The sequence below is a fragment of the Phalacrocorax carbo genome, chromosome 17 (genome assembly GCF_963921805.1).
Source record: "Phalacrocorax carbo chromosome 17, bPhaCar2.1, whole genome shotgun sequence".
In the NCBI taxonomy this organism is placed as follows: Eukaryota; Metazoa; Chordata; class Aves; order Suliformes; family Phalacrocoracidae; genus Phalacrocorax; species Phalacrocorax carbo.
In genome coordinates this window covers 3,650,383-3,670,374 of record NC_087529.1, presented here as the reverse complement: position 1 = coordinate 3,670,374, position 19,992 = coordinate 3,650,383, and the positions used below count along the sequence as shown (strand labels likewise).

Below are 19,992 nucleotides of genomic sequence, written 5' to 3'. Positions count from 1 at the left end.
AGCCAGAATGCTTAATCTGGTTAGCTGTAAGACGAAAATCTGTCTGATGGCTGGGTGACAAAGGAATGAGGCTATGTCATACAATGCAAACACCTTCTTTTACATGTTTACAAACAGTAATTTCCATCACTTGCACAGAGTTATTCTGTTGAAAGAAGTTTCTGTAGAAACATTACAATTGGGGGAGGATTAAATCTTCAGTCGCAACACTTCTCCTGCATGCCAGATTTTCACACTATAGGCACACACAGGCCACATGTGTGTGTGCCACGTAGGCACACACACGCAGAGCAGGAGATACAGTACATTCAGTAAAAGCAGATCTAAGTTGACTGAACTTTCTTCTTTTCTAGGGGTATCATGACTTCTGTAAAATTTGGTCATACTTTTACTCACTTAACTGGATGCTACATCATTACAAAATCCATTCTGAACTCTCTTCTTGTCTTCAATATAGTTTGGTAAAATAGCAGAGCTCTAGCAGCAAAAGCATTCCTGTATGTGTAATGAAGATCTTGGATCAAACATCTCAACAGATTCATTTAAAGTAAGTGTATTATAATTTCCTAGATTATTACCTGCCAAAGCTCAGTGGGTGGTCTCTGAAGGCCTACGCCATCAGGAATCCCAGGTTCTTAGAATCCTGTCATATCTGTCTGTATCCACCCCCTCAATGTTTCCAGTTTCCCTTCTTCTGCTTCAGAAAGTAATTCCCTTGGTAGCTGTCACATTAAGATATTGGGATATAGTCCTCCCGCTGCACTTTTGTATTCTCACCGAACCTGATTGTCAAGTTCACTAACACAAAGCGAGAACAACCTGCTGCAGTGCCTTGAGATTAATTTGCCTTGAGCTAATGAAAGTCAATTTCTAATTTCAACCCTTAATTGTGATCAATAGGGCTTGAATGAAACGTATTCGCACAAATAGAGAGATAACTGATAGGAAGAATTCATGTGCATTGTGGCTCTTTAGGATCATATACCACCCGGATTTGTTTCTTCAAGTTTAGATATTTTTCAGAAGGAGGCAGACGACAGCTCAGAGCGTTATCACAGGAGCAAATCTGGCAAAGTTTAAGAGCACAGTAAAAACTGGAAATGTGTTTAGAGTCAGATGTAGTCAAACCTGCTTTTAACTATATATTACCACTACATAGCTATTTTTTATACAAACAGGCATTCTCATATGCTTACTGAGAGAAGTCTGTTCCCTGCAGGTGTTATGGCCTAACTCCTGACTGAGACATCACCTCTGACTCTTCACTCCCTCTTTTATGCTCCAGTGATACAAATCAACTTAGAGCACGTAAAGCTTATTTACGTTCACATGGCATTCTCTGAAATACGATCTGGAGAAAAATCTTATCTTTGTCAGAATTTTCCTGCATGCTTAATTCAGAACAAAACAAAGCGGCACAAGAACATATATATATACACACACACACACACACATATCAATTAACTGATTTTATATTTTTCAGTATGCTTACAAGCATGTTATTTTTAACCAAGGAAACTAATTTGATCTTACTGGTGAGCATGGGCAAGCTTGCTTACTTTCTTGGGTACAGGTTAAAGCTGTCATAGACAGGACCTGGGCTATGTGTCTGTGTGCTTTATTTTTTATTGAACACCATGGCTTGGGCCATAGTTTGCAGAGATAAAATAATCTGAAAGATGTTTTCAAGCATGGTATCAAGGGCAACACTTTAGGAAGTGCTTTGTTTATGTCACCATTTTTCCAGAAGCTTCCCGGTCTGTTGTTTCCACCAGCGTTACAATAAGGGTAGCAATTCTAGACACCTCACTGTAAAATTTCTTTATCATGTCCCTTACCCTTGCACTAAGTGAGACCAGCAGCTTGTATTTTATACTCATACTAACACTACTCATCTCTACTCTTTTCATGGATAGTACTGTAATGGTTTTACAACTACAAACAGAAAGCAACCATAAAAGTTACAGTAAAATTAACAGCCGTGTATCTAGCTACCAGTGCTCTTTCAAAAATATATTGCCTTATCATGCGTATGTTTTTGGTTTTCTCAGATTACAATTATAACAAATGAATAATTAACCTTTGCAAGCAAATACAGAGAGTAGCATCATCCTCATACAATTAACTCTATTCACACAACAGATGTGTGCAAACTATATTTGGATCCAGGAGGTGGAAAAAACCAGAAGAATCTATGGAGCAAAAGAATACTTATGAAATGGTTTCTTTCACAGGCTATCCAAGCACATAGGCTACAACATGGAATTTGGGGAGTTACAAATATATTTAATCCAACTGCAAATTCCTTATTTGGATATTAATTCAACATATCACACTTAAATTCTGCTAGCAGCAAGCAGAGTACCAGATCTCTTACAAATGAGAAAGAACAAATCTAGCAATTACCAATTCCTCTCACATATCAGAAAGAACAAATCTACTAATTACCAATTCCATCCAAATCGATGTATTGTGGGGGCTGGAATTAGGAGATTAGTTGCAGTCTTCGACCTTTGAAACTAAGTACATTGTCCTCCTCGCAATCTCTAACAAGCAGCAACCGAAGTTCATTAACACCAGTTTCTTGGGTAGCTTGCTACGTCAGTGTACGTCTGGTTTTATGAGATGTCTAAACTACGATAAATTCTTATTTCCCGTTTACAAAACAGTAAAATAACATGAGGAGGAACTGATAGAGAATGATAGATTTATCTTTTCAAACTGTTTCTGGAAGTACAAAAGCATCTATAGCTGGTTTGAACACAGAAACATCAGCTGAACAAAATAATTTGGATCACCTATTTACCTTGCCAGACTTTCTTTGTCGTGGAAGAAACATTCAACACTGATAAAGGAGGATGGTGAAACCTAAGGAAGATTACAATTCTATAAATCCATAGTAATAACAGTAAAGCTGTTGCACTATAGCTACTTTTGTCAATCAGATTATTGAATAAATAAGTGAATATGGTTCAGAAAAAATGTCCAGTTTTCACCAAGGAATCAAATAGAATACACAATTTTTCACCTTGGAGAGGGTCCTTTAGTTTTCATTGATTTCAGCTGTCCAGACTTTAAATGGAACTGATTAGTTTATCAGGTTCAGTCAACATTTTACTTGACTGCTTAAACACAGCCCATTAGGTATGAAGTAGGCAGGTAAACTGACTGAAGCAGCGAGCACGCCAGCAATTCCTTTTAATAGTGTTTTAGCTGATGTGATATTTCAGACGGTCTAATCACTCTCCTTTTTTTAAAAAAATTATTTTCATTTGACACTGTGTCTATTACATTTTCTCATTCTGTCCCTTTATTTTTAAAGTGTTAATTGGTGACTTCTATGTGTGGTGGGAAAAAAAAACCACTCAGGTTTCCTCTGTTACAGATTCTATCACCTATCTCCTGGAAGAACTATTTTTCAGCATTTGAGTGATGGGAAGTACTTTACTTAGACTTGGAGGAATTCTTGAAGCTTCAAAGTACCCATCAATGTCAATGTAAATGTTTAAAGCAAAGAATTTGGACTTCACAGATGGGGGGAAAAAAAATTCTCACGAGCACTCTAGAAGACCCCATACATTTACTCTCAAAAAAAATCTGAAAGGCAAATGGTTAAGTATTTCTAGTATAGCTACCAGTGGTGAAATTTCAACAGTCTTTTTTACAGCTAGATATTTAATCTTTTGTAAGACATCACAAGTTTTCATTACATTTTATTTATGTGAAAAAGGGGCAGGTCTCACCTGACAGGCTAACAGCCCAGAAACACCCCCGAAGGTCTAACAGCACAGGCGCAATCCTGACTGCAGCGTATCACACCCAACCTCTTCTTACAGGTTAAAAAAAAAGAAATAATCTGCACAGTGGATGAAATTGTGGCCCAAAGGAAGCACTGGAGAGTGATGGTTTTGAAGGACACAGTTTCATCCCTTGATGCCAACTTGTGTAATTTCATGGCAAATTTTGTAGTATTTTGTGTTTTACTTCAAGCTTCAACTATTTGAAACAAGCAAGCACTTTCAAATTTCAAATTATTCTTTTTAAGGAAAGCTTCCAAGCTTCTTGATTGCAAAGTAAAAGTTTAAAATGTTTCTGAGTACATTTTTCAGAAGCAAAACCAACACCAGAGGTTTTTTTCTCATTATTTTAAATTTATGTCAGTTTTATTGCTTTGAGCGAAATTGCGACACAATGATTACTTGGTCTGGCAGCATTACCTACTTTACCTTTTCTTTTGCATATTCTTCCCTCATTATTACAGTGGCACAAGAAAAGCACATGTCAAACAAGACTACCAACTCTGGATTTTTATTTTTAGCAGCAGCACAATATAATTGTCTTTTATAACTGCAGAAAGACATGAAAACTTTTTGATGGCGGGGCAGAGAGTGGGGAGAAAAGATTACGAAGGAATAGGATTGTCTTAAGTGGAGAGGAATTTTTTTATGTTTACTTTTCAATCAAGACTGACCTGCTCTTTTATTTTTTAACTGTACATTTCTTCCAACCTCCTGCCCTGTTTTATGTATTTATCCTTCCCTATTCATAGAACAGAAAAGTAAAACAAATCATCTGCCTCAAAAAGAAGGATAAATATACAGTAAATTAATTAACACAGTTCTGAAATATAAGGGTTTATGAAACTACAGGATGTGTTAGTTTATTCTTAGATTTTAAAGTAGCAATTTTTTTGAGGGTCATATCCTGTGCCTTTTTATTTAGCCCAAACTTCCTTTGGTGTAACTTGGAAGCTCTTGACATGCAGAAAATGCAAATTATCGTCCTGGACAAGCATTGTCTAGCTTGGCATTTTCCTGAAACCTTCCATGTTTATTGTTGCTACCAGTATTACTACAAGGGTAGCTATTTTAGACTTCTCACTGTAATAATTTTTAACATGTCACTTAACCTTGCTCTAAGCAAGGCTAGCAGCTCATATGCCCGACTGCGCCAGTGGGCAACATTGTTTTGCCACCAAAAGCGACCAACTAAGAGAAGTAAATACAAGTTCCTATAGACTGTATTTCAGGAGTCCAGACAGACACTTTAGCTAGCTGTGGTACTGCTTCTAGTAAAGTATCTCACTGATTTACTCTGTCCAGTTGTCTTGACTGTCTTCACAAATCATTTTGCAGCAATCTTTTTTCCTAGCAAACTCTCTGAATCCTTATTCTACTGTAAGTACGAACACAACTCTCAGATGCCTATCAATGCAAAATCCCACAAGATCCCATTATAGAATACACCATAAGGCCACCAGAATAATGTGAAGACATCACATTTTAAATTTTTTGCAGTAGTGAGCATATTGGAAAATGAGGAAAACATTCTGCGGGCACATAGTATTTAAAATACATGACCTTATGCTATTATTTGCTTGTTAATTTTAACAAACCTAATTTCTTTTTTTTTCCCAGCCTATGGATATTTGGGGGTTTACTCCCACATAGTTGCAGCCCTTTAAAAAAAAAATGCTTTTTTCTGATTTAACACCTCTGAATGTTTTCTTTTCTATCTGCTAGATGGCCACAGGCAAAATAGAGGAGCGATGTCTCTTTTTCACTGCTAAAAGGAGTCGGCTGAATTGTTTTACCAGTCTTTCCAAAAAAACTTTGAGTGAAGCCTAAAACAGCTCCCTGAAAAGCATCTGTAACTGGTAACAAGATATTAATAGCAAACCCCCATGAAAGCAAGAGCAAAAGTACATACCAGATCTTTCTCTAACTTAAAAATTAAAGCTAGAGCATAGCCCCTAATATCTTGCAACGATGTCAGAGTAAGCATAAACACAGAAGTGCATAACCAACTTTCAGTTTAGGAAGTTTACCACAATAAAACAGAGGTTCTAAAAAACTTTGATGAGTTTTTCTATTTTGCAGACCCATTTCACAGACTGACAAAGATTATCTAAGAAATGAATGGAAGGAACATGGGTGGCTCACTCGGGTTGTGATATTATTTAATTCTTTCTTCCTCTTTCTGTTTTATTATTTCATGCTACCTCATTAGCTGCTTTTCATATCTTCACAAATATAAAGCAGACTTCCTCAAAATGCTTTCCTTTTTCTTTCTGTACTTCCTCAACAGATGTTTTTTGTTATCTCTATTTCAGATGACAATTTTCTCACAGTTAAAACCAAAATATAACACCCCCACACAAGGTGTTACTTCCAGATTTAATATTTTGCTCCACTCCATAATAAAGGGGATGAGACTGCAAGATAGCTTGGAACACCCTTCTTATTCTGAATTTCTGTTTGGTAGATAATTTCTTTTCATAAAGCGACTAAAATTTGGTGTTTAAGAGAGAGGCAGACAAGTAAATATATGTACACACAAGCATACCTGCCTTACTATAATATTTCTTGGGCTGTTACAACCTTTGCCTTTATTCCTGTTAAGATGCACAGACATAGCACGGAAACCGAAATTGCATTACTTCATCAGTTTCCAGAGGACAATAAATTAAACTGCATAGCTTTCAATACGTTAATGTAAAACTAGTGTTTTATTAAGTAAATTATATATTTTGTAATATATAAATTGTATCTTTCGTAATTGTTTTTGAAAATCTATTTAATATAGAATTACATCAATAGAAGAATATATTTTACAAAAAAATATTTATCATTCAATGCTTTCTGCATTAAATTTTCAATTAGTTCAGATGAATTGAAGAAGTGTTTTTCAGATTTATTGTATTCTACTATATACACTGATTATAGATAATTTAAAATGCCTGTTCTCTCTTACTCCCTGTTGACAAACCTTTCTTCTCACATCTCCCAAGACACAAGCAGAGTTTGTAAGATTTATTTGGGGGAAAATATTTTAGGCTGTTTCATAATTTGATAGGAGAAACTATTTTTATTTAATCCTCAGAGCTAGATTTAGAACTTTGTGGCTTGTCTCATGTTTTTAAAATTACTGTATTGTAAGTCATAAACAGCATTAGCACTTGTAAAAACAAAGTGAATGTGAATTGCACCAACTCAGTTTTATGAGGTGCTAAACCAAAAGTATCTAATATCCAAAAATGCTTTTTATAAAAATAGTATAAAATGTAATTAGCAAGATTTTAAGTATTCTATATGATCATTTGGGTCATTCATAATCAGTCCAAATGAAAAAGGTTAACACCAATGAGGAAACTTTAAACCACTTAAAATTCATTCTCGAGTGATCAATGCACCGGGGAAGAGGATCACATTACTTAATATAGGCCCAGTTCTCCTCTCCAGCCAAGCAGCCTGGGCACACATCCCCAGCCAGCCTCTCTTCTTGGAAACTGCCTCTTCTCTCCACTTATTTCAGTGGGAAGTGCACAAGTGTTAGACAGCGAGAATTCTAACCCTTTGTTTATATGGAAGACAATTCTTTTCATGGATTTTACACAGTTTGTACCATTGAGGTAAAAGGTTAAAGGGCAGAGGAAAGACCTTACGCCTTTTTTTTTTATTTTTAAAGGATGTGCAGTACTTGGTCAGGGGGGAGCTCTTTCTCTCTCCTGATCTATCAGATGTCATAAATGAATAATATATCTCGCTTTCTCTTTAGATTCTCAAGACATGAATATTGTGAACATGAATAGCTCAAATTTCTTCCTTTTAGGGCACATCAACACTACTATTAGTTACTGCTGTTTGCCATCACAGAGGAATCATGTGCACAAGCACCACTTTGAAATCACTTACATGGGTCAAAATTTTTAAATATTCAGTAAAAATCCAAGATCTCTGTTAACTATTATAATAGATGTTTGTTTGACCTTTACACAGACTAACCTTAGCAGCTCGGCACAGCATTTATATCAATGCTCATTTCTACTGGGGGCAATTTCACCAACCATTCACATTTGAATGTTAAGGTTAGAACCAATTCATTTTCTTCTAAAATCTGACATAACATTTTTGGAGCGCCAAGAAGAGAAGAGATTAAATTTGTTTTATAACAGGCACATCCCTTATTCTCTGTGGAGTACACTCCAGTGAGAAAGCAGAACTAAAAACAACCCAGTGCACCCATGTTCTGCAAGCAGAAAGCATATCTGTCCCCAAACAACAGTGTTCCTCCTAATCTCTAGAAATATTGAGCTTCTGACTTCTTGTTACCTAACTATTTCAGAAAAGAGCAGTAATAAGACAGCTGAGAGCATAAACTCTTTTAAGATAGGCACCTTTGTATACAAATACCCGCATTCAATCATATTTACCTCAATCACAATGGTTAGATGACTTAAACAAGATGACACTACTTACAAGGAAAGCTGGTAAAAGCTTTAGTTTAAAATATGTATCATGCTGTATATGTAAGTGTGTACAGTTAGTTTATATTAGCTTATTAGGGTAAACTCCTACTTTTTATGCAGGTAGGAATTTTAGATGGCTTACCACTGTCCTCAACTGGGTTCCTAGGTTCCAACAGGAACTGAATGTTTCCCTTGATTTTCAGGTGGCCTGTGATAAACTAATAAACCAAATACCTTATTTAAACAAAAATTGTATTATAAGCTTTATCAATGTTATCATATAATTTACAAAAACAATAAAGCGATGTCTGAGTGAAAACTCACTGCATGTAAAGCTAGTATACAGGGAAAACCAAATTTTAGTTACCTAATATTTTCTCTGTTGAGAAACAGAAAAAGAAAACAGATAACTATTTCCTGAATTCTCAATGAGAACGTGGGGGTTTCAGCCTTCCAAAACCTCAAGTTAGGACTGAAAGTAAAAGAATCATTCCAGAAGCTAATTAATATAACATGCAGAGTACAGTGTTCGTAACACTAATGAGGAATAACTTACCACATTCAGTTCAGATTTTTGAACCTCAGTAAGAAGGTCATAGCCTGAGGTGAAAGGAACAGCCCTAGAGACAGTGCCAAGAAGTTAGAATACCAAGGCCTATTTTTATACGCTGCTTCTATTTTTAGTTACATCACGATGGAAGTACAGAGCCTATGAAAAAATCATATTCTCAAATGAGAGAAAGTACTCAAATTCTTTATTGCAAATGCAGAGCAAAAGAAAAGTAAACTTGAAAAATTGTTAGGTACGATTTAACGGACTTTACTGGATCATAAAAGGCCACAAAAACAGCTTCAAAATTATATCCTCTGAGAAAATTAAGTTTAAGTAGCTACCCACAATTTCACCCAATTAATCAAACATTCCTTTTATTGTAATTACAGCTACAAGAAAGCACAAATGTTTCACAATTCAGACTTGTCTGCATCCAAGTACATTTTCCAATGATCAAAGTTTACCAGCCAACTTTTTAATCCTGCTCTACTAAAAAAAAAAAACAACAACCCAAAACAAAAAACTACCAACAAAAAACCCCCCAAACTTTTCAACTGATTACATGCAGAGTTCAGAACGGGTGAGCAGTACTATAGCTTAAAATGTCAGTTCAGTTACTCAATCATTAGTTGCCTTTAGCTGTTTTCCATCCAATATAAACATAAACTGAGGTAATCCTGCAATCTAGTTAACTCATTTAACTTCTGTATTAATTATTGAAGTACCCAAGGGCAGCTATTTCCCATGCAGTTCTAATTTATGACTCTGATGATTACTTCTTCATAAAATGTCTTATTAAAGGTGGGTAATGTTGTTTCTTCCTAATGAAGTACAAACGCACAGCAGAAATACCCGATATCTGTTGGAGAGACAACACAGCAGGGCATAAGGGAGGTTCCTGGGATACATTGATGATAACTTCCTTCTCCAAGTGACAGAGGAGCCAGTGAGGAGAGGTGTTATACTGGACCTTATTCTCACCAACAAGGTGGGGAATGTGAAGCTCAAGGGCGGCCTCGGCTGCAGTGACCATGAAATGGTAGAGTTCAAGATCTTTAGGGCACTGAGGAGGATGCAGAGCAAGCTCACTACCCTGGACTTCAGGAGAGCAGACTTTGGCCCCTACTGGGATCTGCTTGGTAGAATGCCATGGAATAAAGCCCTGGAGGGAAGAGGGGCCCAAAAAAGCTGGTTAATATTCAAGGATCACCTCCTCCAATCTCAGGAGCAATGCATCCCAACAAAGAGGAAGTCAGGCAAAACAACCAGGAGGCCTGCATGAATGAACAAGGAGCTCCGGGACAAACTCAAACACAGAAAGAAAGCCTGAAGAGGGTAGAAGCAAGGTTGGGTGGCTTGGGAGGAATACAGAGAAATTGTCCAAGCAGCCAAGGATCAGGTTAGGAAAGCTAAAGCCCTCACAGAATTAAATCTGGCCAGGGACATCATGGGCAACAAGAAAAGCTTCTAAGGTACATGGGTGATAAAATGAAGACTAGGGAAAGTGTAAGCCCTCTAGAAGGAAACAGGAGGCCTGGTTACCCGGGATATGGAGAAGGCTGAGGTACTCAATGAGTTTTTGCCTCAGTCTTCACTGGCAAGTGCTCAAGCCACACAGCCCAAGTCACAGAAGGCAAAGGCAGGGACTGGGAGAATGAAGAACCACCCACCACAGGAAAAGATCAGGTTCAAGACCATCTAAGGAACCTGAAGGTGCACAAGTCCATGGGACCTGATGAGATGCCTCTGCAGGTCCTAAGGGTACTGGCAGATGAAATTGCTAAGCCACTATCCATGATATTTGAGAAGTTGTGGCAGTATGGTGAAGTTATCACTGACTGGAAAAGGGGAAATATAACCCCCATTTTTAAAAAGGGAAAAGAGGAAGACCAGGAGAACTATAGGACAGTCAGTCTCACCTCTGTGCCCGGCAGGATCATGGAGCAGATCCTCCAGGAAACTATGCTAAGGCACATGGAAAATACAGAGAATGGTGACAGCCAACATGGCTTCACTAGGGGCAAATCTGGTGGCCTTCTACAATGGGGTTACAGCGTTGGTGGATAAGGGAAGAGCAACTGACGTCATCTACCAGGACTTGTGCAAAGGATTTGACACTGTCCCGCGCTACATCCTCATCTTTAAATTTGAGAGGCATGGATTTGACAGATGGACCACACAGTAAATAAGGAATTGGCTGGGTGGTCGCATTCAAAGAGTTGCAGTCAACGGCTCCATGTCCAAGTGGAGACCGGTGACGAGTGGCGTTCTCAGGAGTCGGTACTGGGACCGGTGCTGTTTAACATCTTTGTCGGTGACGTGGACAGTGGGGGTGAGTGAGCGCACCCTCAGCAGGTTTGCCGACAACACCACGCTGTGTGGTGCGGTCAACACGCTGGAGGGAAGGGATGCCATCCAGAGGGAGCCTGACAGGCTTGAGAGGTGGGCCCTTGCAGGCCTCGTGAAGTTCAACAAGGCCAAGTGCAAGGTCTGCAGAGGGGCTGGGGCAATGCCCAGCACAAATACAGGCTGGGCAGAGAATGGATTGAGAGCAGCTCTGAGGAGGAGGACTTGGGGGTGTGGGTTGACCCAGCAACATCGCTTGCAGCCCAGAAAGCCAACCGTATCCTGTGCTGCATCAAAAGCAGCGTGACCAGCAGGTCGAGGGAGGGGATTCTCCCCCTTTAACTCAGCTCTCGTGAGACCCCACCTGGAGTGCTGCATTCAGCTCTGGGGCCCCCAGCGTAAGGAGGACATGGACCTGTTGGAGCAACTCCAGAGGAGGGCTGCGAAGATGATCTGAGGGCTGGAGCAGCTCTCCTATGAGGACAGGCTGAGAGAGTTGGGGTTGTTCAGCCTGGAGAAATGAAGGCTCCAGGGAGACCTTATTGCAGCCTTCCAGTACCCGAAGGGGGCCTGCAAGAAAGCTGGAGAGGGACTTTTTACAAAGGTGTGTAGGGACAGAACAAGGGGTGATGGCTTTAAATTGAGAGAGGGTAGATTTAGGTTAGATATAAGGAAGAAATTCTTCACTCTGAGGGTGGTGAGGCACTGGAACTGGTTGCCCAGAGAAGCTGTGGATGCCCCATCCCTGGAGGTGTTCAAGACCAGGCTGGACGGGGCTTTGAGCAACCTGGTCTAGTGGAAGGTGTCCCTGCTCATGGCAGGGGGTTGGAACTAGATCATCTATAAGCTTCCTACCAACCCAAACCATTCTATGATTCTAAGAAATGTTGCTGTAAAACAAGTCCACAATCTGCATTCATTTTATCTGATCACTAATACGTTGTAACAACAAAAATGTAGAATATTTGTTTAGTTGTTGATTTCAGCTACACCAAAGATGAGGACCTATACTATAATACGCAGCAATGACCATTTACAATTCAGTTACTGACATATCATGGACACATTGTCCAGGACATATTTATTTTTATAACCATTTGCATTACGTAATCATGACTGCATTGCATAAGACAGTCTTGCAGCATGGTTCAAAGAACATCTAATGTTTTAAAGCGCTAACTCCATTTCATCTCACTTTTCACAATCTTTCCTAGCCAGCGAGAATAATTCTTAGGAGAAAACAAACCAAAAATCAGTACACTCCAAACAATGTGAAGAAAGAAAATGGTGCAGAACAGCCAGAGATTATTTCAGAGTGCCATCAAATATAGGAATAAATGGTACTCTCATTACCTGTGTACTACATGCCCTGTTGCTTTTGCTTTTCGTGTGATCACATAAGCAATTTAGCAAGACAACATACGCCAGTGACAGAGCAGTCGAGGCACTGACACTTCTACTAAGATACTGTAAAGCAAACTAAAAGTTTAGCCTTAATTTTTTTAAATCTTCTGTGAAAAGAACCACAACTAAGTAGAGTATCTTTTCTTCGAAGTACAGGTGGAGAAATGTTCTTCCATTGTTGAAGGTAATTACAATGAAGATTTTAAGGATAAAAAAATTCTGTGCAGGTGTTTTGTGCAGAACAGAAGAGTTACTAAACAAACTCTCTAAAGGAATGAAGCCTAACATGCTCATCACATCCAAAAGATAGAGTCAACACTAGTTTCACAAGGGGGCCAATAAGATTTTGGTTAGTTGAATGTTTTTGAGTATCTTATAAATGAAAAGTAATATATTTCAAGTAAAATCTATTATACAGATTCATATATACACTTTCTTGATAACTCAGTCTAGTTTCCACAGTGGCTATATAAGGCCCAAAAAAAGAATGTGCTAGCACAGATCTAATTCTTCCATCAATTTGTATGCAAAAGCAAACAGCTTCACTAGGAGCAGCAGAATCTATGCAAATTGCTTTTGGGTCAAAAAAATCTTGGTGTGAAAACTCCTACCAAAATTAATTCCCTTTAATTTGTTGTACTACTAGCAAACATTCATGGAAATAAAAGAACTGGAATGAATATATTCCCATAATCTTTTTACTAAGAACATTTTTTTAATGCTATATAAAGCAACTCCCAAGCACAGTCACCATTGCACTTGAAAGACTCAGCATCCTTTTAATCATAAATTAGTAAGTTTTGAAATGTCACCATATATGTTAACCATTACAAAATGTAAATCTGCAATTTAAATAGCTCATTTTAGCTGATACTTTTTTTAAAAGGAGTATAAAAATATTTGATTTGATTCAGTATTTTCAAAAGCGTGGGAGCATGAACCAAAGATGCCTTAAAAGCAACTTAAAGAGTCTCTCACTATGTAAAGCATTAGTTGTGTTTTGAAAGTGATTATCATTAAATACCACCTATTTGTAGATTATAATGATTTCCAGTCTAAAGTGTGTGAAACGTGCCCATCTCTGTATGCTACGACATTACCATCATCCAATATATGGGCTGAATTTCATAGTAGCTTCTTTTAAAGAGTAATAAGGCACTAATAACAATACTGAAGTTCTCTCAACTTCCTGCATACACTTCTATCAGATGATTTAGAATTTCTCTATGGAGAAGCACCAGGATTTCTAGGACCAAGGTCCCTTGGGTCTGAGGACATCAGCAGCAGCCGCCATACCTACAGAGCTCTCCACCTTAGTGGCAGAGCTTGGTGCTCTCCACTGAGTCTCTGGGACTCCAAGCCACCACTGTTCACTCTATAGCACGTGTCTGGCAGCGGCCAGCTCAACAGCTACCCACGGGAAGAGGTTCCTAATCTTGCAGGGGGCTCCAGTGAGATGCTAACACAGCTACAACCTGCCTCGCCTCCCTTCCCCTCCCCTCCCTCAGGCCATAACACCATCATGCTGCTACCCAGGTACAAGCTAAGATGAAGAATCAAATCATCAACAGAGCTGGGAGTGGGAAAGTTAATGGTCTCTCTCAGACCTCCTCATTAACCATTAGAAAATTCCCGAAACAGGTGCAATCACCATCATCTCCAGTGATTTATTGAGAGCATGGGCCAACATTATTATAATTTCCATTGTAAAACCTCACAAAAGAAGATGAGACAAGTACCGTCTTAAAAAGCATGGTATTTCTTTTTCATTGGTCCTTGTGATTAATATTTGAGATGGCAAGTAGTTAAGTGTATTTCCTAAAAGGGCTTTCAGATTGCAGTCGTATTCACCTGAATAGGTGATAACAGACAAATTTTAAGAGTAAAATATCACAGCCTATTTAATATGATGTTAAAAAAGCCAATCTAGCATAATACATAAATTTCAATTTACAGATAGTGAAAACAATACCAGCTCTTATACAACAGGGGTTAAGAAAGCAAGTTAAAAACATGTGCATCTGCTTTTTAAAGGGAGATGATACAGTCTCTTCACTCACCGGTGATGGAGACAGCAGACGGAACATTGTTTAAGTTAAGAGCTTACTTTATAGAAACAAATTTCTGCTCATGTAAAATTACCACGAAACATTCTTCCTCTTTAGCTTAAAATTGCAAGCTGAGGGGCAAGAACTCCACTCTTATTTAATGTCCACATCTGGCATAATTCCAGTGTTAAAAGGTTGCCTTTCTTCATTTTTCATAGAAAGACTGTGGGGAATAAACCTAAAGAAACCTAAAGAAAAGTATTTTCTCTCTTTAAAATAAAGGATTCTGGTTGGTTTTTTTTAAAATCTCGCTTCAAGTATTGCATTTTTTAATCCTAAACTTGAGACCTGTGATATTCTGTGAATGTTGCACAGTATTCTGCAAAGAAATCTAGAAGGGCAATGCTTACAAGTTTTTCTATTCTTTCCAAGTCAAAGCTAGATTTTTGCAGCCCTCAGAATAACCATTTTGTTGTCAGTGCCTTAGTTAAGCACTTAAGATGACATAACATTACTTTTTTATTTATTTTGTTTACTTTCAATATTTTGCAAATCTCAACACTGGAGAAATAGGCCTGCTTTCTAAGCTTGCTAAAGGTGTTTCTAAAAAGAAAAATACCACACCACCAAAATCACTAAATTAAACCTGACCCTACAAATGACACTGATTATATCTATTCTCAGCAAAGCCTGGGGGGGGGTGTGTGGAGGGTGTGGGTGTGGAGAAACAGTGGTGAGTGGGAGGGGAGCAAGACACATACAATATACAACTGAATTTTTCAAATAATTTCATTTTTACAGGAAAAAATATAACACCAAGATGAATTTGTTCTTCCCAGTGGCACAACTTCTAAGGGTGCACTGTTTAACTCAGTCTGGCCCTCTCCTCTCTTAGCAACCACATGTTTGTTATTTAGTTTTTCAGGTGTATTCAAAAAGCTGGTTCTTGACAAGACATTAGATTTAATAAAAGTATCAGTAGGAAGAGGGAAAGAACAGAGCATGATAGATAACTTTGTTACATTGAGTCAGTAACTTCTTCCTTTAAAATAAGTCAGAAATGAGGTCAACTCCTGAATCAGTGGAAGCAAGCAATGAGGCCTCATATTTAATAGATGTAAGATTAAGACCTTAGTATATTTGTTTCTACATAGAAGCTATTTAAATTATATAACTTTCTCCTGAATCAGATGTTAGAGAAGATAACCACAAAATGAACTTTCAAGCTATCATCCAATGTTCCAATGCAATTCCTCAGAAGTTATTCTTTTTTTATTATTTCCTTTATCTAACATACCTCCTATTGATCGGTTTCATTCTGTAGAGGATCACTAAGAAAGCACACAGAACACATTTTGTGGCATTTAGACAGATATAAAGATTACGTTAATCTAATTTTCCAAGGATATACTGTCTTTAGAAAGAAACCAGGAACTGGAAATCTCAGAGGGGGATATGAGTCTTTTGGAAAACAGCAGGAAAAATCTCATAAATAGGAACTCTTTGATACTGATTTACACAGTGGCAGAAAACGATGGTATTTTTTCATGATTGGCAACATGTTCTCATTTCTGAGATTGTCTTACTTCCCTCAAAAAGAATTAAAGCAGTGTGCTTAAAATAGCTGAAAAACAGCTGCTGGTTTTTTCACAGTAATGGGTTTTATCCTCATGCTACATATAATGCAAACCAGTCATTTGACTAATATATAGTTAGAGTTACAGAAAACATGCCTTCACAATATAGTCTTTCTTGTTAATGACACACCAATAAAATATTCCCTTCACATAAGTTTTCAAGCGTTTTGTTTTGGTTTTAACACTATCATAACCATTTGGCACAAGAGTAGCTTTACTCATATGTGTGAAGTTTCCCATTTCTGGAATCATCTGACGAGTTGAACCCTAAGCTGTAAAGGGAGAAGACATTCTACTTTTGCCTGGTTTATAATCTTGTGACAGTTTTAAGTTTCTAAAAATCCAGTACTTTACCTGAGGAACAATTTTGCACACTTGCACTTACCTCAGATTCCACCATCACTCAAGAAAAAGCTATTTCAGTTTAGCTCCCTCTATTAAAAGTTATTAGATTTGGCTTATAATATTTTAAAATATTTTGAAGAATTACATTTTCCAGTTATCTTAGCTAGACAGATAGAAATCAATGTCTATAAAATCTCAGTTAAAAGATATTAATTTATTATTTGAAAAAGCATTTTCTATAACTTGACGAAACAAGCCTTTGGAAAACAATTTTCTTACATGATCCTCTGCTCCCTTAATTCTGAGGCAGATATTGCCTTTTGCTTCATAATGTAGGTGCCTATAGAAGGAAGTCTGCATTGATTTCACTATAAACAAAGCCAAGGAGGTGCTTTATTCAGTAACTATCAAAAGATTTATATGGGGGGGAGGGGTGGGAACAAACCCCACAAGCTGGCAAGAGCTATCCTATATAAAGAATCCTCTCAAAATGTCTTTTTTTTTTCTTAATCATTTTATCCATTAATATGTGCCTCAGAAACTGGGGAATCTAAGTCTGCCTGTCCTGGGGAATGGGAACATGGAGAAAGAGAAGTGGGGTGTGTGGAATTCAAGTTCAAAATAATTTCATAGATATACTTTAAATAATACTTTAAAATAATCTTCTCTACATCTAAAACTTTATTTAAACTAATCTGACGTTTGATTTCACAAGTCTGTTTTAAAAAAAAACCAACAGAACATGTTCCAAATACGTAGAAGGGACTTGCCTCCCTCCTCTCCGGCACATCCTGTGAATGTGCTGCTGTATTCCAGAGAAAGACTTTCCAAAGGTGGCAGAGCGAGCGTGTGCGAATAGGAGAGCTTTGTCCTCGGCAGCTATCACTGTGTTGTCCCTATCGTCCACAAATGAGAGGGCAGATGAGAATTGAATAGAAACAGACCGTGCAGTTGTAAAACCTGGTTCTTTATTTATTTCTTTTTGCGCCTGAGTAACACCTCTCATTGCAATTGTCAGCTCAATGGCAGAAAGCTCCCCGGTGCGCTCTGCATATTTTCACAGGTTCGTTTGTCTCCTCCTGTGGCATCAGTTTAAAAAAACGTTCCCAAAGAAACACCACTAACAACCATTTCTATTTCAAGCCTTCAAAGCCAAAGCTGAGCACAATACAAGGCACTGGTAACCGATCTTTAGGTTTCAGTCCGTAGACTTTTCACACTGGGAATAGATCCCATCTGTTTCCTCTTTATGCACCAGCCTTTAGAAAGCACAGATCTGGAAACTGCCTCCGTACAGAACAGAGTATAGCTGGCTTTCCTCAGCTGACAGTAGAAAGAGCCCCATGATTATGGATAGCTTTCTCATAAGGGTTTCTACTCCTCTTGTCTCCCTGGTCTGTAAATACATGGTGTGGTTGTCTCAATGACGGGATTTTTTGGAGGGGAAAAGGGGGAAGACTGCTTCTCTTTCCTTGCCCCTCGTTCTCCCCCTTTCCTTCTCCCTTGGCAGAGGTTTCCCCATTTACAAACGCTCACACAGGGAACGTTTCAATTTCAAGCCTCAGTACAATCAACCACAGGCAAACCCCCCTCCTGCTTTGGCACCAGAGCATGAGACATTTCCCCCGCCACTCTCCCTCCCCGAGCAAGCTGCTCTCCAGATGGATGCTGGTGGCTCTCCCTTGCCTGTTCCCTTCCCCTCTTCGCTCCCTGTCCCGGCGAGGGGGAAGGAGGGGGGCAGAGAGCAGAGGCGCATCTGGGGCAAGGGGGGAGAACAGGACAGAGCAGGACGTTTTGACCCCGAGCAGCTCAGCACCACCAAAGTCCTTAACTCCTTGCCTGGGGGCCCTTCCCCTCCCCAAGCACCCTGCCCCCACCTCCCCCGGCAGGACGGTCTCCCTCAGCCCTGCACCCTGCCTTCGCCCCCCAGCATGGGGGGGGCTCCACCGCCCCACTCCCTGCCCAGAGACGGAGCGGGGGTTCCCCTCAGCCCCACACGGGAGACTCCCCACGCACAGAAGGGATCCCCGCAGCCTCGCACCCCGCCTCCCCCCATCACGGTGTGTGTGGGTTCCCTCAGCCCCACACAGGAGGCTCCCCTCAGCCCCACACCCTGCCTCCCGTCCCCTCCCCTCAGCGCGGCGGCAGGCTCCCCTCAGCCCGGCACTCACTACTTGTAGAGCTGCTGCAGGCAGAGGTCCAGGCACTCGCCCTCCACCTCCTCCTCCGTGATGTACTCCGAGAGCGGCCGGGGCAGCGGGGGCAGCGGCGGGGGAGGCGGCGGCGGGGCGGGCGGCTGAGGGTCGCCGGCGTCGCCCTCGCCGCCCTCGCCCTCCTCTGCCTCGGCGGCCGTTCCCGCTTCTCCCTCTGCCCCGGGGTCCTCGTCAGCGGCGGCCGCGGCGTCGGCAGCGGGGGGGGGAGCCGGCGCCGGCTCTGCCCCGAAGGGCCCGCGGAACTCGCCCAAGAACAGCTCGAGAAAGCGGCGGTAGCTCTTCTCCTCCGCGCTGCCGCCGCCGCTGCCGCTGCCCGAGCCGCCCGCGGCCATTGCTTCGCATTCCCGGCCGCCCGCCGGCGGATCAGCACTGCGCCCGCAGAGAGCTCCCTGCCCACCGCCGGCAGCCGCCTCCCGCCCGCCCGCCTGCGCGCGCGCTCCCGAGCCGGACCCGCGGGGGCGCGCACGCCGCGGGAGGAGGGGGAGGAGGAGGAGGAGGAGGAAGGGGGAGAAGGAGGGAGGGGGCGCGCCTCAGCGGCGGGAGCGCGGCCGGCGCTGCGGGGGCCGAGGGGTCCGGGCTGAGGGGGAGGCTCGGCCCGCGGCGGGAAGGGACAGGAGGCCGAGCGGGCGGAGAGGGGACGGGGGGAGGCAGGTGGGGGGCAGGCGCGCTGACAGCCGCGCCGATGTGATGAGTCATGCGAAGGCAGCCAGACGCGTAGGTTCCTCACAGGAACCCGAAGGAAACCTGAGAGCACATTCCCTATTACCTAATCTCTGCCTCAGGATTTCCCTGCGCTCATCGTTTCCGGCGCCGGTGTCGCCTCCGCGCGCTGCCGCTCTCTGACAGGACGGGGCCGGAGGGTAAGCGGGGCCGGGGCCGGGGCTGGGGGCGGCTCGGCCCGGCCTCCCCTCGTGGTGTGGGGACATCGCTGCCCCGCCGAGCCGGCAGCCCCGGGCCGGCTGCCAGGCGGAGTCTCTGAAGAGTGCCTTGGAAATCAGAGAGTGGGTTAGCGTGAGGGGAAACTGGCAATTAAACATACGGTGTTTCAGTAAAAATGTCCTCTGCGGGAAACCCTGGGGTGCAGCGCGCGCGGCCCCGGGCTGCCCCGCTCCGGGGGTGAGCTGGGGGGCGGCCGTGGGGGGCCCGGGCTGAGCCCAGGCCGTGTGGGCCCCCAGCTCCTCACCCTTGCCAAATGCCC

At 41.3% G+C, this 19,992-nt stretch overlaps 1 protein-coding gene across 1 annotated transcript in view; it reads right to left on the bottom strand.

Annotated features, from left to right (window-relative positions):
* PPM1E (protein phosphatase, Mg2+/Mn2+ dependent 1E) overlaps positions 1–19,499 on the bottom strand; it is a 72,685-nt gene extending 53,186 nt beyond the window's left edge. The window contains exon 1 of the mRNA XM_064468051.1: positions 18,753–19,499. Within this exon, the coding sequence (XP_064324121.1) occupies positions 18,753–19,126 (374 nt within the window). The 5' untranslated portion in view covers positions 19,127–19,499. The remainder of the gene's footprint in view (positions 1–18,752) is intronic.
* Between the last annotated feature and the right edge of the window lie 493 nt (positions 19,500–19,992).